Source organism: Hyperolius riggenbachi, chromosome 12, assembly GCF_040937935.1.
Source record: "Hyperolius riggenbachi isolate aHypRig1 chromosome 12, aHypRig1.pri, whole genome shotgun sequence".
In the NCBI taxonomy this organism is placed as follows: domain Eukaryota; kingdom Metazoa; phylum Chordata; class Amphibia; order Anura; family Hyperoliidae; genus Hyperolius; species Hyperolius riggenbachi.
The window spans coordinates 70,787,603-70,813,462 of record NC_090657.1 but is presented as its reverse complement, the minus strand read 5'-3'; the positions used below and the strand labels follow the sequence as shown (position 1 = coordinate 70,813,462).

The following is a 25,860-nucleotide window of genomic DNA, read 5'->3' as shown; positions in this document are numbered from 1 at the left end:
GGCAGTCTGCTGTAATTCTGACGCCAGAGTGAGCCATGAGGGGAGGGGGGAATTCCCTCACAGTGCATCTGTTGACCCTGTGTGTGCAGAGAGCTCTGTCAGAGACAGGCAGAGCTTTCTCTCACAGAGAGCAGAGGAACTGTATCTTATGTGCAACATAAACATTTGTAATTGAGTGTAAAACCTGACACCAGAGCATTTTCATATAACTCTGCATCAATATTACACTGTTGTTCTTAGCATGTCAGACTGCAGAGATTCACTTATGCAAATGAGACATTCCAAACGTAGCTAAAGTCTACACACAATGAATTACAACTTTTGCCTCTGATAATTAACATGAAAAGTAGGAAAATGTTTACACAGCTACTTAGACATTATTTGTACATTGTCATTTTAGAACACTTGGGCATTGATAGTGTTCTTTTAATTACTATTCTCCCTCCAGGCTGCCATGGACACTGGGGAAAGACGTAATTCGGCTTCCAGCTATTGATAGTGGCTGAATTTACCCTGTTTTTAGAGTAATTTGTGCTCTGTCTTTTGATGGTGCCCAGATTACTGACTGAGCGCCGCTATTGCCGTAATTCACATTATGGCCTATGGCAGCGCTTGCTGCACTTAAATTACTAGGTTTAGCACAGGAGTAGAGAGTTCACAATATTTATCTGCTACAGATCCAGCGACTTGGTATACCATGCAGGAGAACAGAGGCGCCAAAAGGATAAAAGGAAGCTAAATGAGCTTAAAAAAAAACAAATTCTTGATAAATAGAGGAGGTAGTGGTGGGCTTACCTCCTCCAACCTGTAGTAAACACAGTCAATATATTTTATTTATGAACTCCAAATATGCAACTAGATTTCACATGTGTTTTTCCAAAATCACGATTGACGAATATCTAATGCATTTCAATGGCATCACATTTTTCATGCATTCACATGTAAAAATTTGATTAAAATTACGATACGTGTTTTAATGCAAGTCAATGGAAATGTAAAGAAATCCCATTTTCCACAAAAAAGTGCATGATCTTGAAGCTAATTACTGATACCCATCCATGTAAATTAAATGAAATTCATTTTGTAGTCACAGAAAATTAACATATGAACGCAAATAAAAATCACAAAACCGCACACGAACAATTAAAAAAAAACACCCTGCCGCATCACAAAACCCAGATTAGTGTAGGCGGGAATTCGCAATGACAAATGTGAATAGCACCTTAACCAATTAGGGAAATATGTGATTTTAATTTTCTGATTGATTTTGGAAAGCTCTGTTTTGAGGTGTAGGAGGGAGGCACCTAAGTGCATTAAAAGTTTAAAAACTTACATGGGACGAGGTCAAAATCCCTTCCCACCTACACAGTGGTTGTCTGAAGGCCAATCTGGGGTTGTGAGTATGCCCTTCATACTGCTCTAAACCATATTTGTTCAGTACACTTCATGCATGGGAACATGACTAAGTTTAAGACAGAAGGGGCCATATGCAATTCACTTTTTCTCTTGAGTTTTCTCTTGGGAGATCATTTTTCATCATCAATGAGCATTTGAAAAAATACTAAAAAGTCGGTGAAAAAGTACTACCAAAACTATTTTGAGCATTTTTGTGTTTGCTGGTGACTTAAAGGCATTTTATTGATAAGTTTGAAAATATCACTTTGGACAAACCTCAGGAGAAAAAGTTAATTGCATATGGGCCAAGGTGTTTCTACTCATATGCAATTAACTTTTTCACCTGAGTTTTCTCCTAGGTGATATTTTTAAATTTGTCAGTAAAATGCCTTTTAAGCCACCAGAAAGCAAGAAAAGACTCAACATAATTTTGACAGTGCTTTCTCAAATACTTTTTGGTACTTTTTCAGTTGAAAAGTACTAAAAAGTTATTTTAAATAGAAGATGAAAAATTATCCCCAAGGAGAAAATTCAGGAGATAAATTGAATTGCATATGGGCCATAGGTTCCTGAGATGTTGAAATTTGGCTCTGGGAGCGTCAGAGGTTCTGAGTTCACACTGATTCCACTACCCACTGGCTTGTTCCATGTTTGTGACGAACGGCCAGCCAATTAACATTAAAAAATGATCATAATGCTTGGAAAAAAACAAGGGTTATATTTAAAGAAGTTAAAAACAAGGCCGTGGCGTAACTACAGGGGAGCAGCCCCTGCAACCGCAATGCGTCTCAGCTGTAAGGGGGTCCTAGCTGCCACTTCACTTCCTCCCATAAAGAGGTCCATCCTTCAAAGTGGGTGTTTTTGTGGCTACACTTGTTATGGGTGCGAAGATTACACTTGTATTATGCCCCTTGTGAGATGGGCCCCCAGGCTGTGAGGGTCTCCAGGGGTAGGCAAGGGAAAGGGTGTGAAAATGGGGGGGGGGGCAAAGATTTGCTGGGGGACCCCATGATAAACAAAAGGGTCACAAATTTTATGACATGCGAAAAGATGGTCAACATACAGAGCAGTCAGTAAACTTTATTCGAGAAAATTTGGCGTCCTTAGATTACATACTTAAATAGACCATAATCTCAAACATCTGTCAATGAGGTAGGGCATAAATAGCATGGCCATAGTAACTATATTTACTTATTTTCCATTTCTTCCATCTGCTTGTTTTTTTCTCTTCTTCTTCTTCTTTGTTCTTTCAGGTTCTTATTCTTTGTTTTGTTTGTTGAAACTGTCCTGTTGATCACTGTGACACATGTTGAGAAGAAGTTCTTGTAACATTGGATTATCTCGAAAGGCTATGTTCTGTGTGTCATAGTTGTACTCAGGGGCTACAGGGTAGCAGTCACTGTGACCTCGGAGGGGCGGGGGAGGGGGGGGCAGAGCTGTAAGGGGGCCCTAATTACTACTTCACTCCCTCCAATAAAGGGGTCCAGCCTTCAGATCAGGTGTTGTGTGGCTACACTTGTTATGGGTGTGAAGATCATGATGAAAACACCTGTTTTATGACTCTGGCAAGATGGGCCCCCAGGCTGTAAGGGTCACCAGGGGTAGGCAAGGGAAAGGGTGTGAATATTGGGGACCCCATCAAAGTTTGCTGGGGGGCTACAAGATTTGAAGTTATACCCATGGTTGTGCTTATACTCTGTTCAATAAAATATTTTTAAAAAATGATCATAATGGTAATGTCCATATTCATTTCCTTTAACATATCTTAAAAGTAAAGACTATGAACATTTTTTAATGTCACTTGCTTGAGAGTGAATACACAGCGCATATCCGTTAGTCACAGATTTATATTTCATTCTTGCAGTCGATGCAGTGTTCCTGTTAGAGATCATATCGCCAATCCAAAGCCAAGAAATTTTCAGGTATGTATTTGTACTGTATTATGTAAAACTATACAATCAATACTTTTTATATACCATTTAACTGCTTGCGGGCTGGCAGGAGAAAATAACAGCTAAGTTTTCACCTAAGTCAATAAATGATTTTCTGACAAAGGCCTGATTACAGCACTAAGGGATAGCACCAGAGATGGATCATTAAAGAGACTCTGTATTAAACAAAAGTCCCGTGGGGGGTACTTACCTTGGGAGAGGGAAGTCTCAGGGTCCCAATGAGGCTTCCCTCATCCCTGTAGCTGCAGGCAATCCACTGCTGGCTCCTCCGAATCCTCCCACAATTATCCCCCAACAAGACTTGATTTATTTACCTCTCTGGGATCCAGCGCAGGCACAGTAGTTTTCCTTTGGGCTAGGTGAAAATAGCCAAGCCGATTGTATCCTCTCTACTGCGCAGGCACAAAAGGACTCCTGACAGCCCTTCTACTAGCAACACTCAGTGTAGTTTCCCTTCTGAAAACAGAAGGTACTTGCCATAATTCAGCTTTAAGTGAACATCTGTGGTTACCCATAATGCACCACTACTTAATATGCAAATTATCTCTTTATGCCCTTGTAGCCAGGCTTGCATCCAGGACCGATGGTGTCTAGCAAGCCTATAGCTTATACATTTTGCACAGCCACATCAACCCAACATGCAGACTGTTGGTCTTCATCAGTGGAGGGCAGGAATTGATATGTCTCTATGGAATAGTGCTTAGATCAGTACAACAGAATATCCAAGCAGCGCCGGGTGACCCAAAACTACTAGGAAAGTATAGGGGACCAAAAGAGACCAAAAAACCCTCCTACTAAAAACCAATGCTTGGTGTAGTTGGCCTTCTTGTGCTTTATACTTTCCTAGTGGTTCTGGGTCACCCCCAGCTGCTTGGGTACTCTGTTGTACTGGTCCAAGCATTATCCCATACAGCCATATCAATCCCTGCCATGCACTGAGGAGGACCAACAATCTGAAACAGGCTGTCTGCATGTGGTGTTGATGTGATTCTTTAAATAAGCTATAGGCTTGCTATACACCAGCGGTACCGGATGTAAGCCTGGCATCAGGGGTATAAAGAGATCATTTGCTTATTCAGTAGTGAAGCATTGTGGCAAGTTACAGGTGCTCACTTAAAGCTGAATAATCACTAATACCTTCTGTTGTAAGAAGGCAAACTACACTGTAAGGTGATGGTGAAAGCAACTTAGACACCATGCCACCATGATGCAAGCTTATTCTTAATTCAAAGGAGTCTTAGTTTGTTAAGCAGTGTCTGTAGTTCTATCACATTAAGTCACTGAGACGCTCAGCGAACTGTCCCCTTGATGAATTACGCTACGCATTGTGGCCCTTTACGTTCATCTGAATTTAACTTGCCTGATACAAAAGCTTTGCAGTGTCCATCATACACCAGGGTCGCTAGTGTCATCATCATTCAAGAACTAAGCAATGTTCAAGAGTCCAAGTAAGTTATTTGCTGAATTAAAGCGGACCTGAACTCAGAACTTCCTCTCTGCTCCAAAAGATAAGCAACAGCATAATAACCTTTAAAGAAAAATACAGCTTATAGAGCTCCTGCAATAAATCTGCAGTTTCTACTTCCTGGATTCATGGGAGTACAGCAAGAGTTAACCTCCTGTGTTTACATATTAGCACAGAGTCGGCACAAACCTGGCACAGAGCTGACAGCTCTAAATTAAACGTGTGATTATTTGCAGAAACATTAGAATTAGACAGGCTGTTTTCCATAAACACACACAGGGTGATTTCTCTGTGTCTTACTTGTCTCTTGTGCAAGAGTTTACGTTCGCTTTAAATACTATCAGTATGATCTTGATCTGTTTACAGATTGCAGTCACAGTGGTACAAGCACAGAAACTCATAGGGGTCAACATTGATCCGGTGGTACATGTGAAAATTGGAGATGAAAAAAGACACACAATAACCCAGAAATCAACTAACTGCCCTTTTTATAATCAGGTGAGTATGAGATTGATCCTCAACTTGGAATTTTATTTTATCTTTAAAAATGCAATAGATGAACTCTCATTTAGACTCAACTTTTTTTTTTTTAACCTCTGTTCACTCTGTGTGCAAAAATTTGAGATGGGGGAAAAATTATCACAATCAGCGGTGTAGCAATAGGGGTTGCAGAGGTTGCGCCGGCATCGGGGCCCTTGGGCCAGAGGGGCCCTGATGGGCCCTCCCTCAACTGCAGTATTAGCTCTCTATTGGTCCTGTGATCATAATACTCACTTCTATAGATACTTTGAATAGTGGTAATCATTAACAAGCTATTTCCCATCCCTTTCTTACACCTCTGACACTGTAGTTGTCCTTGGCAGGTTTTGGTGCGCCGTATCATTTGTTATGTATAGAGTGCTTGGGGGGGGGGAGGGGGGAGAGGGCAGTGTAAAACTTGAATTGCGGGCACTATTTTGTGGTGGTGGTGGCTAAAAACAAGCATTATATAGTCTCAGCAAAGTTTACCCTCGGAGTATTGTGAATTAGCTGTAGTAGTTCATGTTCCCTTCATCCATACTCCTATTTATTATGTTTTTAGCGCCCCTAGGTCAGCTTTCTTGTTGCTTCCCTTCCATCTGAAGCCCCCCCATCCCCCCCCCCCCCCCCCCCTTCATGGCATATGCAGCCTACCAATTCCATGTGTACTATCCAAGTACAGCAGCAGCTCTCTTTCATGCACAGCTTTCTTTGACAGCACCACCAAGCAGCATCTTCCATTTGTTGCTCCCCATTTACAGCCTCCTTTTACAATGTCTATCCTTGTCTTCCCTGTCCAACCGCCCCTTTTTAATGTCCAGCCACCCTCTTGGGCTGCAGGTACCCAAGGCCCAGTCCTTTGTGGCCTTTCCAGAAAACCGGCCCTGATTGCTGCCATGCTCACTAAGCACTACTTAGTTAATTACATAAACTGGCCCACATGCAGTTAACTTTTTCCCTTAGGAGATCATTCTTCTATTTAGAATAACTTTTCAAAACTTTGCAATTGAAAAAGTACCCAAAAAAGGTACCAAAAAGTAGGTGGAAAAGTTTTTTTTTTTACTGTAAAACTATTTCAAGTATCTTCTTGCTTTCTGGTGCTTTAAAAGACATTTTATTGACACGTTTGAAAATATCACTGAGGGCCTGTTTCCACTTGTGCGGTGCGAATCGGCGCGGTAAAATTTTGCATGCGGATGCAAATTTCGCATGCGGTTGTATGCGAATTTCGTGCGAATTCGCATGAAAATTCGCATAGATGACGCTGTATGCGAATTTAACCATGGCAGTGCCGGTGTGCTTTTACATTGATCTCCATGCGAATGCGAATTCGCATGAAAATTCGCATACCAAAGCCACAGGCGATTTCCCTATTAAATACATTAGCGGAAATTGCATGCACTCCACAGGCAGGTGAATTCTGAGGACTCTGCCGTGCAGAAAAATCCTGCACAGAAAAACACTCAGGAAAACTGACAAGTGGAAACAGGCCCATCCAATTGTATTGGCTGTGCGAATCTGCATGCAGGAAACGCATGCAGATTCGCGATAGTGGAAACAGGCCCTTAGGAGAAAAAGTGAATTGCATGGTGGCGTAGTGGTTAGCTCTCTCGTCTTGCAGCGCTTGGTCCCTGGTTCGAATCCCAGCCAGGGCACTATCTGCAAAGAGTTTGTATGTTCTCTCCGTGTCTGCGTGGGTTTCCTCCGGGTACTCCGGTTTCCTCCCACATTCCAAAAACATACAGATAAGTTAATTGGCTCCCCTAAAATTGGCCCTAGACTACAGTACTTACACTACATAATATAGACATATGGCAATGGTAGGGATTAGATTGTGAGCTCCTTTGAGGGACAGTTAGTGACAAGATATATATATATATATATATACATTGTACAGCGCTGCGTAATATGTCGGCGCTATATAAATACTAAATAATAATAATAATAATAATATCGGCCTTTGTCGCCTAGGATGAAAGAAAGCCATACATCAGAATCATAATAGATTTTATTTGCCAAATACTGAATCGTACAAAGAATTGTTGTTGGAAGTACAGAGCAGCAAACCTTCATGGACAAGAACAGTTATACAGTTATAAATACAGTTATACAATTTACAATGAATAAGACATATTACGCTAGTTGCATGACTCAGTGTGGTTGGCTGGATTTGAGGGGTTAGACAAGGGGGGTGGCTGAGTTAAGGGCCAGGGCAGCTTGGGGAAAATAAGTACTTTCTGTGTCTGGAGGTCCTGGTGACAATGGTCCTGAAGCGGCGACCCAACGGGAGTCGATTGAGGAAGCCAGGGTGGGAGGAGTCTGCTACAATCCTAGCTGCTCTGGATTGCAGTCTGGAGTGGTACAGGAGGTCCAGAGATGAGAGGGGGTTCCGATGATCTTCTCTGCAGATTTTATAACCCTCTGTAGCTTGAGTTTGTCTCTGTCGGAGGCGCCCGAGTACCATACGATGATGGAGGTGCAGAGGATTGACTCGATGGAGGAGGAGTAGAAGCTAGTCAGAAGGGCGAAGGACATGCCAATACATAAACTGATAACGGCCAAATATGACTAAGAATCAATCATTCCCCAATCAGACATGAACTGGGCAATTTTACTACTTTGTCCAATGGATTTTGGTTAGATTTTGATAGAAAACGAATAAAGAACTGATCAACCCATTAGCATTATAGCACTCAGTGTAGTAAAATGCCATGTGTATGTCAACTCTTTGTTGCTCCTTCCCTCGTCCACTCAACTGAAAGTTCTGACACGCCCAATTACCCTCCCAATTGGTAAACTGCCTAAAATCCACGAGAAGCTGAATGATTGGGCATATTGGAGGCTGCAGCGCCTCAGCAGATTTGATCAAATCATCCTGAAAAATTGATACTTGTATTGGCCGCCATTGCTCTGACTCATTTCATTAATTAAAAGGCTTCGGAAGCAGGAATCTGGGTCAGGCAGCGGAGCAGACACTTTACAGCAATGTGTGTATAAAAATAACAGTTCAAGGCATTCAAAACTTTCACCAATTTACCTCGTTAATTTCCTTATTTCCTATAGTATTTCCTGTTTGAGTTCTTTGAGCCACGTGAAGTTGTGTTCGATAAACTCATCGAAATAGCGGTACGTATTTTTCAGCCATTCTTTTTAAACTTGTCAAAGAAGTTTTTTGTACTTGAAGGGCGGCTAATACTGGCCAGGCAGGTGGAATTTCAGTCTTATTGTATATAGTATTTAAAGTGAACCATTTGGAATACATTTTTTTTAACCACTTAAAGAGACTCTGTAACAAATTTTTCATCCTTATTTCTTCTATCCTATACGTTCCTACGCCTGTTCTAATGTGGTCTGGCTTACTGCAGCCTTTCCTACTTGCACAGTGACTGTATTATTTCTGTTATATGATCTAATCTTCTCTCCTCTGTCGGCTCTGGGCTGAGGCACTCAGACTGGAATGTGCAGGGCTGCTTGTGATTGGATAGAAGCTATACACACCCTCTCCAGGCCCCCTGCAGGCTCTGTATGACTCACACGCTCTGCTTATGTGAGCCTATCACAAGCTGGTTTGTTTGTAAACACTGCCTAAAACTGGCAATTACAAGCCAGGTTTGCAGCAGAGAGTGGCAGAAACAGCACAGAGGGGCCCAGGAGAACATAATGAATAGAATGGTATGCTTTTGTTGTAAGAATTTTAAAGTACAGATTCTCTTTAAGGACCATAGGCTTACCCCCCCCCCCCCTCCCCCCAGTGACCAGGCTACTTTTTTACAATTCAGGCCTCTGCAGCTTTAAGGGCTCACTGCAGGGCCATACAACTTAGCACACAAGTGACTCCCGCCCCCTTTTTCTGCCCACAAGCAGACATTTCTGCTTGTGGGCTCTCATCGCTCCCAAGATCTTTATTTTTTTATTTGTACGTTTAGTTTATTTTTTTATAAATTTCCCTTTTTTATTTCCTTATTTTTCCCTCCCCCGCCAGACAATTACAGCGATCAGCTGTCATAGGTATCAGCCTATGAGAACCGATCACTCTTGTGCCTCCCAGGGGGACAGCCGTGTCACTTGGCTGTCCCCAGTACAGAGCTGCAGTAGATTGCAGCGCTGTACAGTGTAAATAGACGGTCTAACAGTCTAAAAGCGGCGATCGCCGCTGGGGGACTGATGACGGAGCAGTGGATCAAGTGGATATGCGCGAGCACCGCGAGCGTGATCTCCTGTAAAACACGCATCCCAGGACTTTACGCTATTTGGCTCCTGGGGGATCCGCGCGTTCACGCCAATTGGCGTGAGGCGAGCGGCAAGAAGTAAAAAATAAACCTTCCCCATATGGCAGGTCCAAAATAGTGTAACCTTTAGGGGCAAGAGTTGGGGCGAGCGGCATTACTTACCTACAGAGGGCTGCTCCTGTGCACTCTCGTTCTTATAAAGGTCGCCATCTTCTCAGAGAGCCCAGACATTGCCACAATTTAATTTTCCTAGGGAGTGGTGTCTGTGTGCCGCAATGCATGCTGGGAGATGTAGTCATTGGATGCAGGTACATCTCTGTACTCTCATCCACGGACTACATCTCATCTACATTGCAGCAGTTGCATGTGCACTTCTAGGCTGGGAATAAAGGGAAATGCAAAAATCTGATTGATCAAACCATAAGTGTTGTACTGCTTGATGGTTTGCAAAGCTATGAGGCATCAATCTCCTTACCACTACTGCAATGCTTCCCTTGAATGGAGATTTTCCAACATGTTCAATCAGACGTTCGATAGATAAGCTGAATCATAATCTTAAGCCGCATCTACACGAGTAGATGCGGCCGCGATACTCCTTATCAATCGAGCCGCTGATGCGGCTCGATTGATAAGATCCGACAGGAAGGATCTCCGCACCGCCGATTCCCTGCTCGCTCCCCGCGAGGGGACAATGGCAGGGAATCGAGCGGAAGATAAGCGGCGCCGGCGGGGACAAGTGGGCACGAGCGGGGAATCGAATGCGGTGCACGCGCGGCGAGCGGGGGCGCGGCAGGCACGCGGCAGAGGCGATCCGGCGGCTAATCGAGCCGCCGGATGGCAGCCTCATCTACCCATGTAGATGAGGCTTAAAAGTGAATCAATCTGGTATGCTGGGGCAAGAGATGACCAACAAATGTCATCGAATCGGCCAGAAATTGATATAAAAAAATCAATATGGGTATGGCCAGTTTTAGGCTACTGCAATCCAGCTGTAGACAAACTGTCACTCAGAGTGTTGGCTTCTTAACCTTTATAGTAAGATAGAAGGAACAAGGACTAGGGTTAACTCTAAGTAGAATTGGGACTGTACAGACACATATTTATCTCATCCTGTCACATGTCTTAAAGTGGCCATACATCTAGCCATGATGGTCAGATCTTTCTCTGATCGAATCTGATTAGAGACAGATCTGTCAGCTGCTCATACACCGCATGACGATTCACAATTGATTTCAGCATGAAATCTCTTAGGAATTGGCCGAGTCCACCACATCCGGCGCTGACCCCTAGTGTATAAATGTGCATGTGTGCATTTATACATTACCTGTCCCATGTTGCCCACCACGTGGTGCCCGTCTTCCGGTTCTTCCTCCTCCATTTGCGATTCACATGCCACTGACATTTAGCGCATGGCGTGTGTGACATCACACAAGCGCTATACAGTGTGAGGCACAAATGAAAGAGGTAGAATCAGAAGATGGATGGGCACCACGCGATCGGTGACAAAGGAGTGGAAATGTATACATATACACATGGGGGGCATATTAATACACCAGGGGAACAGTGCCGGGGGTTTCGGCGTATTTGTTGCTTGTGTTGATATCGCTTGCTGTTACTACCGCGCACCCGATCAACCATGCCGGCCCGACATCTTGCAGCATGTCCGATTGATAAATGCGACCAATTTCAACCCAAAATATGTTGCATCGTCGATCAGGCAAGCTCTTGGCAGTGCTGATTTTCATCTGATTTGATAATAATTATCGTATCGGTTGGCTGAGAGGCCACCAAGTCAAGAGATGCATGGCCAACTTTAAGGTAACCCTTTAAATAAATGAATGTATTGTGTGTCCGCTAATGTTGCTACTGTAAGTCTTTTACAACTACATCATACATTTTTCCAGGTTGTTCATGCCAAGAGAATCCCAATATTTGGGACACGCCTTGGGAGTTTTAAGATAGATGTTGGAACTGTCTACAACAATCCAGGTACAGTAACATAAAGAGCTGATCAGTTTAGTCTACATACATTCTCTTTGGTGATAATTCATTTGACTGACTTGATCAGGTGATTGATTTGCTTCTTTTCTGATCACTTTTTCCAGTATAGACTAAAACAGGAAACTGAGGTAATACTTAGTTGCCATCAACCAATCAATGACTTAGGAATCATTCACCTGATTAAATTTATGACATGCTTCGCAATAAGTTCCTCTGTTGAAAACGTTCTGCAGAATAAATGTATTGCCTATCTACTGAACAGACCACACAGCATCCAACACATCAATGCCAATATTCAAGAATGTCCTGCCATGACAAATGAAAGCTATGGGACAAATGAAAGCTATGGTCCACATCTGCCGCTGACCCCCTAATGTATGGGCAAGTTCTGCCTGGAGGAAAGTCCAGTTTAACACAGGCCCACTAATGGATTATCCAGAACTTATGCCAGATAATAGAGCCATCACAAGAGCAGAACAAATTGTTGTATAGATTTCTGAAAATAGATAGCAAACAATTAGATAACAAACAAGGGAAGAAAAGAAATTTGAAAAAAAAAACAAAGAACAAAACTGCAGTAATGATATAAAGCAGGGCTGTTCAAATTCGATCCTCAAAGGCCAAGGTCCTCACACATTTTTGGAACAGCTCAAATGAATTGATGGGACTGAACCAGGAAGTGTGTGGCTCATCAAGCAGAACTCAAGTCTCCATTTCTCAGTCCATCCTGAACACTGGCATGGATATGGCCATCAAGGACTGGAGTTGGACAGCCCTGATATAAAAGGATATATACTTTAATTCAATTAATCAGCACTTCAGAGCAGATCCGTTACATAATTTACCTATTGACTTGATCCTATTGATATATCTAATCGGCGGTTGTAATGCATGTTGTGGACGTAGATGCATAAGCAGCAGCTGAGTCCATGCCATTCAAAGCACAAGCCGCTGGCCACTCGCCGCAGTGAAGGAGAGGAGGCGCTCAGCAGTCATGGGGGCATGCGGCAGGTCATGCCTGCGGCTGTCATGGGGGGAGGGATCAATTCTTGAAAAGAATCAGGGAATTACTGATAGTTTATTTATAGGAAGCTGTATGTCAGCATATCTGTAAACCCCTTGATTAATGTTTTTGTCTGTAACCTGCTTCCTCTAGATCACAGGTTTCTACAGAAGTGGGCAGTGATCACTGATCCAAAGGACACCCGAGCAGGTATAAAGGGATTTGTGAAATGTAATCTATCTGTACTAACCAAAGGAGACCCGATGTCCGCACCACCATCAACCACGGGCACCCAGAATGACGATATTGAAAAGTAAGTGTGGAATATTTGGACTTTATTTTGCCTGTTTCCACGACAGCAAACACAACAAACTGGGCCACATGCAATTCCCTTTTTTCCTTAGTTTTCTCCTAAGATTTTCATACTTTATCAGTAAAATGCCCTTTAAGCCACCAGCAAGCAAGCTAATACTCAAAATAATTTTGACAGTACTTTTTCACCTAATTTTTAGTAAGTACTGTCAAAATTGCAGAGTGTTAAAAAGTTATCTCCTAAGAGAAAAAGTTAATTGCATATTGGCCACTGACCCAGGGAGGATAATTCCCTATTAATTGTACTTAAATTGGACTGCAATGGATCATATGTAGAACAAACTAAAATTAGACTTCATCCCAGAAAGGTTTAAGCACATACCACCCTTTATCTAGCAATTTCCTTCGCATACATGCAAAAATGGTGCCGGTTGGCCATTAGGTGAAGCTGGAAAATGTCTCACGCTGCTCCTGCAAAAGTCCCAGTGGCGTTAATTACTATTCCCCTCTAGGCCGCCTCGGACTCAGAAGCTGCTGGCCGAATTACGCTGTTCTTAAAGTAATTTGGACTCCGTCTTTTATAAGCGCCCAAATTACTGTTTGAACACCGTAATAGCCATAATTCACATTACGGCCTATGGTGGCGCAAGGTGTGCCCACATTTCCCAGGTGACATCTTGCACGGTTTCACTTCCTTCAGTGCATTTGTTTACTACCAAAAGCAAATGTTTTAGGTACCATTTTGGACACTGAACTTACACTTTTAGGGCCATTTCCACTGGCGATTTGGATGCGAGGCGATGGCTGCATTGCCTCGCATCCCTCTGCAAGTACCTCCGGTTGTCTTCGGTACAACCGTATGCGGCGTCGTACAGCTTCCCTTTGGCAGCTATGGGGACTCGAATGCGTGCTGTGGAAAACTGCAGCATGCCATCCATAATTTCCCCCGCGTCGCATTGCGCCAGATTGCGTAGGTAAATTTGCGTCAATGGAAACTACTCTATTGACATGAATTGGTTGTAGTTTCCTTGCGTTGTGATGTGGAGCGGTTTCCACCTTGCAACACGTCTAGTGGAAACGGGCCCTTAGACAACCACATGTATACCAATTGTATTGTAGTAAGCCCTTCAAATTTTTATTTTCAGGAACTTACTGCTGCCCAAGAGAATTCCCGCTGAGAGGCCATGGTCAAGGGTCAGCATTAAAATCTTTAAAGCGGAAGGACTACCCAGCATGAATGAGGGCATCATGGGAAGTTTCTCCAAGATAATAGGGGACAAGCAGGTTTTCATTGACCCGTATGTTCAGGTCATCTTTTCTGGACAGCAGGTATGGTTTAAAGTCTTAATAAGATGTCAGCCTGGCTCTAAACAGATGTTGTAATTCTTTAGTTAATATTTTAATTTACTAAAATGTTAAGATTAGGGCCGGGTCATTGAGCTTCAAATAATTCTGCTGCACATAGAAAATTAAAACCAGCTAAGCGCAACACAGGATCACGTTGGTGCAAAATAAAAGCCATGACAAGATTTAGTGTGTGAATATGTAAACCTGGATAAGACTGAACTCCTAATCTTCCCACCCCGTGCTGCCTCACCCCCCACTGACCTCTATGTCACTGTCAATGGCACATTCATCCAACCACACAAGCCCGCTGCCTGGGTGTCACCCTGGACTCAGCCCTCTCCTTCACCTCCCACATCCAAACCGTAGCTAGAGCCTGCTATTTCCACCTACGCAACATCTCCAAGATCCGGCCTTTCCTGACCCCAGACACTGCCAAACTCCTTGTCCATGCCCTCATCATCTCCCACCTGGACTACTGCAACTCCCTCCTGTCAGGCCTCCCTCAAAACCGCATAGCCCCCCTACAATCCATCATGAACGCAGCAGCCAGACTCATCTACTCCTCTCACCGCTCTGTCTCCACGACTCCCCTACGCAAATCCCTTCATTGGCTTCCAATTCACTTCAGAATTAGCTTCAAGGTCCTATGTTTGGCCTACAAATCCATACACAAGTCCTGACCAAGCTACATCTCTGACCTGGTCAGCAGATATACACCTGGCCGCCCACTTCGCTCCTCCAACAACCTCCTCTTAACCACACCACACATCTCGCACTCCCATGCACGACTGCAGGACTTCACTAGAGCTGCCCCCATCCTGTGGAACTCTCTCCCACTGCCCATCAGGCTCGCTCCCACCTTCAACACCTTCAAAAAAACTTCTTCAAGGAGGCCTACATCAACTCAACACTGCCCTAATCCTTTCTGCCAATAACTTCTTGCTGCATCCCCTCCTTTTGTATCACCAACCCCTCTGTCTAGATTGTAAGCCTTTGGCAGGGCCCTCTCCCCTTGTGTATCATACTTGACTGTGTGCACTTTACCCAGAATTTGGAACTTGTTACCACTACCACTCCAGTTTATGATCTGGTATGTACTACTGTCTGCATTGTGTTGTGTATCTTTTTGCTATTACCTGTATTGTTGTATCTATTGTCCTGTCACCCCTGATATAATTGTCTGTAACCTTATGTATTGTACAGCGCTGCGTAATATGTTGGCGCTATATAAATCTAATAAATAATAATAATAATAAAATAATAATGTATGCCGCCGGTGAGCTGGGCGCAGGGTCAGCCGATTTATGGCTCACCCTGCTGCTGCTACTCAAATCCCTGGTGGTGTGAAATACTATTCCCCCTCCGCAGGGCTGGATTTTCCATAGCGCACTGTAGGAACGTGCCTACTGGCGCCTGATGATGGAAAGGTGGCTCACTTTCCGCCCCAAGTGCCTCCCTCCCTCCTTTCCTATGCAGAGTATAAATGAGAGGTTACTCACCCATCTCTCGGCATTAAACTAACGAGATATCCCTTCAGTTGGGGGCACCACTAGCTACTTCATACTGAAGGTACATCTGGCTACCTAATGATAAGGGACACCTGTAGCTACTAGCTGCCTATGATGGGCAAGGGAAGTAAGGGAGAAGTGACAGCTGGGACGGCCAGCACACTTGTGTTGTGGTTCAGTGGGGGGTTGTAGGTTCATGGAGGGTGAAGTCTAAGGGGCCAGGACATCTGTGCCTATAGGCTCCTATGATGTAATTCCGGGACTGCCCCTTTGAGTCATAGCAACTCTAAGTGATAGCACTAAGGGCCTGTTTCCACTACACGCAGACTGGATGCAGAAAAACTGACTCTAATGAATGCCTATGGGAATATCTGCATCAGAAAAATCGCGTTTAGTGGAAACAGGCCCATAGACATTCATTGGAGTCAGTTTTTCTGCATCCATTCTGCATCCAATCTGCGTGTAGTGGAAACAGGCCCTAAGGGAGATTTAATTTGAGGTGATCACCGAGAACCCTGCTATGGTGGCGCCTAGTTTTGTCGCTCATCGCTCAGTGTCGTACGCTGAAACCACCTGCTTTAAACATTTACCACACCTACTTCATTGTGAAAAACAGCCATAAAGGTTGTGCCTGTCTGTATTTTTTGGTATTAAAACCAAATGGAGCACACAATTAAAATAAAAAACTACATAATGTAAATGACAAATAGATTTTTAAGGTCCTCGCTGTGATACAGTTTTATAATCCTTAACTACTTTGGGACCGAGCGTCTCTGGTCCCTTCAGGACCAGAGCCATTATTTCCCTTTGTAAACAGTGATTACTGTGATTGGCCAATGAGATTGGCTCCTGACTGAGATACAGAGCTCTGCAGTCAGTGTGACAGCAAAACGAGCAAGCTGCAGTGACAAGAGAATGGCGGGAACGACAGCAACGGCAGGTGTGTGGAAGGCAGAAGTTGAAATCTACGCCCTGGCAGGCTTAGTGGACACAAACAGGGCGTAGATTTCAACTACGCTAGTCCAAAAGCGGTTAAAGTATTGATGATTGGGGCATTTACCAGTTTATATATAAAAATAATAATAATTTAAACATTTATATAGCGCTTTTCTCCTGTGGGGCTCAAAGCGCTCAAGAGCTGCAGCCACTTGGACGCGTTCAAGAGGCCACCCTGCAGTGTTAGGGAGTCTTGCCTTGAGCTCCTTACTGAATAGGTACCGACTCTAGCCTGGATTATGTTTTTCATTTATTATTACATCTCATGGAGAAACATGATCAGTTTGTAAGTATCTGATTGGCTTGCTGCAATTACAGTATGTGGTAGTTCAGTCTCCACTTTCTGCCTACTCTGAAAGCAAAAGTGACAAAGGACTGTGATCAGCAAGAGACTAAGTTTGTGTGCTTGATTAGCTCTGTCGATTCTGCTCCATGATCTTTGCTATTGTGTAGATTTAGAAAAGATATAGCTGCTATTTTCTCATATACTTCGCTTTCTTTGCCTTTTAGGGAGAAACATCTGTACAGAGTGAAACCAACATGCCAGAATGGAACGAGCAGATCAGCTTCATTGAGCTCTTCCCGGCTCTTGCTCGGAAGATAAAAATTCAAATTCTGGATGATGCCCACATTGGCGATATGGCTCTGGCCACTCATTACATTGATTTGGATCAAATATCTGACCCAAATAAAAATTGTAAGTTCAGGAGATAAATCTCCGACAGAACATTAAAAAAAATGTGTTTTCCTACGTTTTATTACCCATACAGTTATATTTGCTTTTGTGCATAAGTATTAATGTCTGTTTACAAATTACTAATTCCCAGAGTACAGTTTATCCGCTCTGAAAGCTGCCATTGCATTTTACTGCACTGCTGCTGTATTTATAGATCATAATGTATCCAGTGAACACTTCTCAGCTTTCTCGGGTTCTACAATGTGTGCAGTTCAATGCAGAGCCGGATTAAGGCTAAATGGGGCCCTAAGCAAAGTAACTGATTTGCCCCCCCCCCCATCATGTCGTAATAGAATCAGAAGATGCAGCTGCACAGCAACATGCCGCACACACCGGGGCAGCTGAGCTACTGGTTGCTATGGGCAACAGCCCACTTTCCTCTGTGGGTGCACAATGCAGGGAATAGCAGCTGAAAAATGCTGAGTGAGAGATGAATGGCTGGGACATTTGCACTCAGGGGCTGGGGCACCCCTGTGAAGAGGGCGCCAGATATCACAGCAGCAGCACTTTCCCCCTGCATCTCCAGCCTGGCAATAGCAGAAAGCTCTGGACACCGCCAAACTGAAAGCCGTTCCCCAGACAGAATTACATAACCACCCCCACCATAGAACAACCGATTTCCTCCCAATCTAGACAGCCACCATGCAGCCTCCATCCCAGTGAATACGATAGTCCAGCAGAGAAGGCAGCCGCAGCGGGGGAGAATGACAGCACCAGATGACTCACATTCACCTATTGCTATCCAAGCAATAGAGGTCCCGTCATCCGGAGCCCATCTGTCTCCTCTAAAGTGCTGCCGCTCTGTTACTACTACTATTACTACTTCCTACTTCCTGTCTGATCTGAGAATCAGGAAGTTCAGAGTGAGCGGCAGCACTGTAAAAGAGACAGATGGGTTTCAGATGATGGGATCTCTATCGCTTGGATCATGGATAGGTGAGTGAGCGTTTGCCATCTGTTGCTATCATTCTTGCTGCAGCTGTGGTTCTCTGTGGGAAGGGAGGCAGGAGCGGGCAGCGGCAGAGTGCACAGTAGCAGGAGGGGGACCTAGGAGGAGAGCCTGGCTCTGAAGACAATCAGCAGCGCACGGCATCATTTGACAAGACAAGACAAATAACATTTATATTGCGCTTTTCTCCTGGCAGACTCAAAGCGCCAGAGCTGCAGCCACTAGGACACACCCTATAGGCAGTAGCAGTGTTAGAGAGACTTTCCTAATGTCTCATACTGAATAGGTGCTGGTTTACTGAACAGGCAGAACCGAGATTCGAACCCTGGTGTCCTGTGTCAGAGGCAGAGCGCTTAAAGGGACTCCGAGCAGTACCTGTGGGTAGGCCTTTAAGCATACCCACAACTAATTAATTACATCCTCACACCTACCAGCATGATGTTTGTAATTATATCCCCTTGGGTTCCTTATATTTCATTGCATTGTGCTGAATCAAGCTGCCGACTTTGGAGAAAAGTCATCCTGTGTAATACAATGTAACTATGGAAATATGCATATCATTTTGAAGCTTTCTTTCTCCTCTTTCCAATGATAGATAAACTGCTACCCTGAGCCTTTTAGTTTTCACTCTTTTCGCGATCGAAATTGCCGCAGCCGCGATTTCGATCGCGAAAATAGCGAAAACTAAAAGGCATAGGGCGGCGGTTTATATATCATTGGAAAGAGGAGAAAGAGAGCTTTAAAATGATATGCATCTTTCCATAGTTACTGCACTGCTCAGAGTCACTTTAACCAGCCACCGCTGACAGGATTGCGAGGGCGGGTTTATGTGCTGATGGGTCCCCTTTGACTCTGAATGGGGCCCCAAGCGACTGCTTTTGTTGCCTGGTCGGTAATCCGGCCCTGGTTCAATGTCAACTCAAGAAATGATTGATATACGCCATGTAATTTGTACATATTGTTTCATCCACAATCAGCCTGCATGTAATCATCTTTACTACTGGCAGACATAAAAAAACAGCACCAACTGCCATTATCTATAACCACACCCCTTAACAAGGTGATAGACTAAAAGCTTGCTTTATTCATAGATATACATAAGCACAGAGGGAGATACTGGTTGCTTGGCAGTTGGAAACAACCGTTATTTCCCACAATGCAGCAAGGCTTCCACAGTGTGATGTCAGAACCTAGGCCCTGACATCACACTGTTGGATGGGTTTTCACACAATATCAGCCATACAGATGTCCCTGGTGATCTATTCAAGAAAAGGTAAAGATTTCTCATGGGAAAGGGGGTATCAGCCTCTGATTGGGGTGAAGTTCAATCCTTGGTTACAGTTCCTCTTTAAGAGCTACAGGGTCTAGCTGGTGAAATATCTCATTTTCTCTATTATATTTTTAGCTGGTTTCAACCCAACATTTGGCCCAGCCTGGCTCAATCTCTATGGGTCTCCGCAGAACTATACGCTCAGAGATGTACACCGGGATCTCAATGAAGGACTAGGAGAGGGCATCTTCTACCGGGGCCGGATCCTGGTAGCTGTGACGCTTGAAATATTCTCTACTAACAATATGCAGGAGAAGAAGCCCCTGCAAGCGCTCAAAAATGCCTTCAGCAAGCTGAAGATCAAGAAAAAAAGCAAAAAGGCCAAGGAAAAAGAGAAAGAGGATGCAGCAGCGGCTGCAGCAGCAGAGGGAGCTGAAGGGGAAGAAGGAGAGAATCATGAGCAGCCGAATGCTGTCACTGTGGAGGTGGATGACATCTTACCCTTGCCAGAGGTATACAGATGCACCATACATTCGTATCATTTTTTCCCACAGTCATTACAACTAAGGTTACAGTATTTTCATAGGATGTACAGTGGGATGCGAAAGTTTGGGCAATGTTTTTAATGGTCATGATTTTCCTGTATAAATCGTTGGTTGTTACGATAAAAGAGGTCAGTTAAATATATCATATAGGAGACACACACAGTGATATTTGAGAAGTGAAATTAAGTTAATTGGATTTACAGAAAGGTGCGGAATAATTGTTTAAACAAAATTAGGCAGGTGTATAAATTTGGGCACCACAACAAATAAATGAAATCAATATTTAGTAGATCCTCCTTTTGCAGAAATTACAGCCTCTAAACGCTTCCTGTAGGTTCCAATGAGAGTCTGGATTCTGGGTGAAGGTATTTTGGACCATTCCTCTTTACAAAACATCTCTAGTTCATTCAGGTTTGATGGCTTCCGAGCATAGCCAGCTCTCTTTAACTCACACCACATATTTTCAATTATATTTAGGTCTGGGGACTGATATGGCCATTCCAGAACGTTGTACTTGTTCTCCCCCCGAATGCTCAGTGGGGCCCCTGCACAATTTGTGTAAGGATTACAACACATGTCCCAGCATGCGGCTCCATTCCTGTCTTCATCCCTGCTGCCTGTATCTTCTTCAGACCCATTGCATGTTATTGTGTTACTGAGGGTTACTGAGATAAAATTGCTGGGGGGATCTAAAAGGGGCCCCAGGTTACATTTGCCTTGGGGCCCCATTAGGATTTAAATCGGCCCTGACATGCATGCATAGAACGTGCTGTGTGCACTTGGCCCTTACAGAGGCATCAGCACTCAGGAGGGGGAAGCCTCTGGATCCAGTGCTGGCTCCCCCAAAACCACAGCTGACAAGGATGTTGGCTGTAGTGCAGTAGCCCCTGTAATATTTACCCTCCTTGGCCTCAGAGCAGGCACAGTAGCGGCTTTCTGATCAGGCTCAGGCGGAAATAGCCCACTCTACTGCGCAGAGGAGCGGACCCGATGATGCTTGGGCTGTTTACGCCTGAGCCCGAGCAAAAAAGCTACTACTGCGCCGGATCGCGGTAGTTAAATATTTCCCAGTGTTGGAACCGAGGGACAGAGGAGGACAGAGGAAGCCTCATTATTATCCAGAGGCTTCCCCCTCCCAAGGTAAGTACCTCATGGGGGCTGTTATTATTTTAGTGATCCTCTTTAAGTTTGCTAGTCGATCATGGCTTTCATCCATCAAAGTTTCCGTTATTCCTATCTCCTAGCCTAAGCCAATCAAATGTATCCATTTTATCTGCAAGGCTCCTAGCTTTGGTTACCATGAATTTTATATTTTTACCACTAATATTTTCCAATTTCAGTTACATTTAATGGCCCACACGAGAGTTTAACTACCTCCCTATTGTTTACATGGTTCTAGGATAATCTGGGGTAATGCTATATATGTAATGTGGAGGTAATGCTATATATGTAATGTGGGGGGATGCTACAGATGTAATGTGGGGGTAATCCTATAGATGTAATGTAGGGGGATGCTACAGATGTAATGTGTGTGTGGGTGTGTGTGTATCCAATAGACGCGTTACAGCAGATGATCTATTAGAACATGAGAACATAACAGCTTCCTAAACCCTCCATGACTGACAATAACCATTTTTCGGCAGGATGCTTTAGGAGTCAAGGAGGAGTTTCTGCTGTTTGGGGTGCTTTTTGAAGTCACAATGATGGATCCTGCCTTTTCAAACAAGCCAGTTAAGTTTGAGGTTTCTATGGGTAAGTTCCATATTAACACTAAGCCTACAGTCATGTGAAAAATGAGGACACCCCATTTAATATTCAATCTTTATTAAGAAATAGTCACATATTGATGTCTAATCTTGTTTTTTTATTTTATTTCTGGAAAAGAAAGTGATTTAACTGCAGATAAACAACAAAAAGCAACCTAGATTCATTTACTCAAAAAGATATCAACAAAAATGTGTATTCTAAATGAGAACAAAGTTAAAACACCACACCCCATAATAGTTAATAGAATGTTGTACCCTTCGGATGAAGGGATGCAGCAAGATCATATGTTGTATGTGTACCTTGTATCCATTTAACTGTCTCTGGCATCATTTTAAGGAAAGTTTGCCCTCCCCTCCCCCCCAATGCAAACATTTTTAGCTGTTAGATTTCAGCCCATTTCAAGCGAAAACCACAGCATCTCAAGGGGATTAAGATCTGGGCTTTGACCAGGCCTCTCCAGGACTCTCAATTTCTTAGTTTTCAGCCAGTCCGTAGTGGATTTACTGGTTTGTTTTGGGTCATTGTCAGGTTGCGCAGTCCAGTTGTGCTTCAGCTTTGAATTTTCTTACAGATTGTCTCACATGGTTTGTAGAATTCATGGTGGATTCTATGATGATGAGCTGGCCTGGTCAAACCATGACACTTTTACCTCTCTGCTTCAGAGTTAGCATGATGTTCTTTTCCTGGAGTACTGTATGTGTTTTACACCAAACATATCCTCTGTTCTGGTGTCCAAATAATTCAATGTTAGATGCATCTGCCCAAAGAACATTATTCCAGAATTCCTGGGCTTTGTCTGTGTTCTCTCTGGCCTTGATATTTCTCTTAGAAAAGTTTTCCTCCTTGCATACCTCCCATGCAAGTTAAAGTTGTGCAGTCTCTTTCTGATTGTTGTGGCATCACAGTAGAAAGAGCCTGCTGTAGGTCCTGTGATGACATTTTAGGTTTTTTGGAGACTTCTTTTGGCATCTTGTGGTCTGCTTCAAGAGTAAACTTGCTTGGCCCGCAAAACCAGGGCATTTTGGCAGTTGTTTGTATACTATTTACCAGACAGTGGAATCATATCTTCAAATTTGTTTTTTTGTTTCACTTGTTTTTATTGAAGTTTTTCAAATTTAACAATAACATGCATCCAAGTAACAGCATCAGGAGAATAACATTGGTATAACAACTGGTAAAAAACATTACTCATATCAATTTTGTTTATAAACATGTTTGTAGACATTTTAACACTTAAAAAAAACAACAGTATTTGATATGATTGCATAGGTTGCTTGTGTCTAGATATTCCAATTAACATGGCTACTCTGGGCTTGGAATAAGAAGACAGAAGTGGGTGTTCCTTGTTGATGGACAACCATTGGTCAAAAGGGTAGAAAAAGGGGGGGGGGGGGGAGAAGAAACTGGTTCAGCTTACGCAGTTTGTATTAACAGGAGTTATGGTTTTTGTGATTTGTTTCAATATAGGAATATGTTTTCACCCAGGGATGGCATAAACGAGAAAAGTTTAAAATTAGTATGATCATATGGGGCTATGGAAGAGTCTAAGTGCGAGTGAGTAGCAGGTGGAGGGGGGGGGGGGGGGAGGGGATAATGTCTATGAGTAAGTGAATGTGCGGAGATTAAGTATCCGTGAAGTTTGCAAGCCACTCTTCAGATAGATTGTATTCTTTAGTGCTGAGGAGTGATCTGCTTCTTATGAAATGTTCCAGTTTTATGTTGGAACCAAGGTTGGATAACAGTCGGTTAAATGGGATAGGTGTAGGCGATTTCCAGTGATACGCTATGAGTTGGATGGTTGTTATTATAATGTGGCATACTAGAGGTTTATGGGTGATGTTTAGGTCTGAGAGGCCGTAGAGTAAGAGAGTTAGTTGGGGGGTTAGTTGAAACCTAGGGGAGCTTATATTTTGTATCATGTTTTCAACCTTCCTCCAAATTTGTTGTACTGATGAACATTCCCACAGCATGTGTAGTAATGTACCTGGGTGTCCATTGCATTTCCAACATACATCTAAAGTGTTTGAAGAGAATGAGGCCATTCTTTTAGGTGTTAGATACCATCTTGTGAAGGTTTTTTGTAGTGTTTCCCAGTGAAAATTGCATCTAGATACTTTTAAGAGAAGTTTCATAGATTGCAGTACTTTATTGGGGCAAATTTCCATACCTAGATCCCTTGACCATGCTATGCAGTGTTTGTTGAGAGATATTTTGTAGTCTGGAAGGAGTTCATTAAACCATAATGAGATAGCTCCATCATATTTCATTTTGCTGTTTAGGAAAGTTAAAATATGATCAGGTAAATAAGTTGAATAATGTGATAAGGAGGAAATGATGTGTCTGATCCTATAATATAGGAAAAGGTGGGAGTTTAAAAAAGGATTGTAGTTGGTGGAATGGCCTCATTTTCCCGATATACAATATTGTTTATCCAGTTGATACCGTGGGTGTTCCAAAGCATGGTGTTGAGCTCAGGACTGAGCAGAGAAAGTATTGAAATCGGGAATTTTAGAGCTGAGGCTTTAGGGTTGTTGGGTGGGAATTTTAAAAAGTGTTCCCATGCCTTAAAGGGAAGGTTCAAGCAAAATAAAAAAATGAGTTTCACTTACCTGGGGCTTCTACCAGCCCCATGCAGCCATCCTGTACCCTCGTAGTCACTCACTGCTGCTCCAGTCCCCCGCTGGCAGCTTGCCGACCTCGGTGGTCGGCGGGCCGCATTGCGTACATTTTTACGCATTCCCGCTAGTGCAGGAACATTAACACATACATTTTTACGCATTACTTGTTCAATCCGTAAACATTTACGTATAGAACCAGTAATGGGTAAAAATTATGTGTTAATGTTCCTGCACTAGCGGGAATGCGTAAAAATGTACGCAATGCGGCCCGCCAACCTCCGAGGTCGGCAAGCTGCCAGCGGGGGACTGGAGCAGCAGTGAGTGACTACGAGGGCACAGGATGGCTGCATGGGGCTGGTAGAAGCCCCAGGTAAGTGAAACTAACTTTTTTATTTTGCTTGAACCTTCCCGTTAAGCATGGCATTGACAGCTGGGAAATTTAAGGAGGGAGGTTTATAGCCCATAGTCATAGCAATTAGTATCTCTCTTGGGTGGTTATGGAAGGTACTGTAGTTGTTTCTATCTTGACCCAAGGTTTTTGTCGATCATTGTTCCACCAAAACTTTAGCGGTTCTAGGTTAGCAGCTAGATAGTATGTCCATACACAGGGGGCCCCTATACCTCCTTTTTTTTATTGGTGTAATCATGGATTGGCGGTTTGTTCTTGCTTTTTTCCCTAGCCATATGTATTGGGTTAATATTTTGTTAAGATCTTTGAATAAACTCATTTTAATTGGGATCTGAACTGTCCTAAATAAATATAAAATTTGGGGAATTATAAACATCTTTAGGGCTGCTATTCTTCCAGTCCAGGAAAATAGATGTTTGGAGATATTGGAACATTCCTCTTTGATTTTAGCAAGGAGGGGGACGTAATTGTATTTGAACAAATTGGAGGTATTAGCAGTGAGTTGTATTCCCAGATACTGTAGTGATGTGTCCGACCATGTGAAGGGAAATTTAGAAAGGATATCAGATTTAGTTGATTGTGGTAAGTTTAGGCCTAATAGGCTGGATTTAGATTGGTTGAGTTTGTATAACGAGGCAGAGGAGAATTCTTGCAGAATTTCCACTGTTCTTGTTATAGAGTTTAACCTGCTGGGCGGTCTGGACGAGCTCAGCTCGTCCAGTACCGCCGGAGCCTGCCGCTCAGGCCCTGCTGGGCCGATTTGGCTCAAATAAAAAGCAGCACACGCAGCCGGCACTTTGCCAGCCGCGTGTGCTGCCTGATCGCCGCCGCTCTGCGGC

The 25,860-nt window shown here is 43.5% G+C and overlaps 1 protein-coding gene and 1 long non-coding RNA gene across 2 annotated transcripts in view; one reads left to right on the top strand and one right to left on the bottom strand.

The window, feature by feature from the left end:
• The window catches only part of LOC137542031 (fer-1-like protein 4), a 262,988-nt gene that overhangs the window by 99,209 nt on the left and 137,919 nt on the right, over positions 1-25,860 (top strand). The window contains exons 8-16 of the mRNA XM_068263629.1: positions 3,260-3,317; positions 5,179-5,310; positions 8,395-8,457; positions 11,465-11,549; positions 12,718-12,877; positions 14,022-14,205; positions 17,238-17,424; positions 19,818-20,194; positions 21,871-21,979. Coding sequence (XP_068119730.1) covers positions 3,260-3,317; positions 5,179-5,310; positions 8,395-8,457; positions 11,465-11,549; positions 12,718-12,877; positions 14,022-14,205; positions 17,238-17,424; positions 19,818-20,194; positions 21,871-21,979 — 1,355 coding nt within the window. The remainder of the gene's footprint in view (positions 1-3,259; positions 3,318-5,178; positions 5,311-8,394; positions 8,458-11,464; positions 11,550-12,717; positions 12,878-14,021; positions 14,206-17,237; positions 17,425-19,817; positions 20,195-21,870; positions 21,980-25,860) is intronic.
• Positions 7,422-25,860, bottom strand: part of LOC137542039 (uncharacterized) — a 713,380-nt gene continuing 694,941 nt past the window's right edge. Inside the window, exon 10 of the long non-coding RNA XR_011025333.1 lies at positions 7,422-7,843. This is a non-coding gene — a long non-coding RNA (uncharacterized lncRNA). The remainder of the gene's footprint in view (positions 7,844-25,860) is intronic.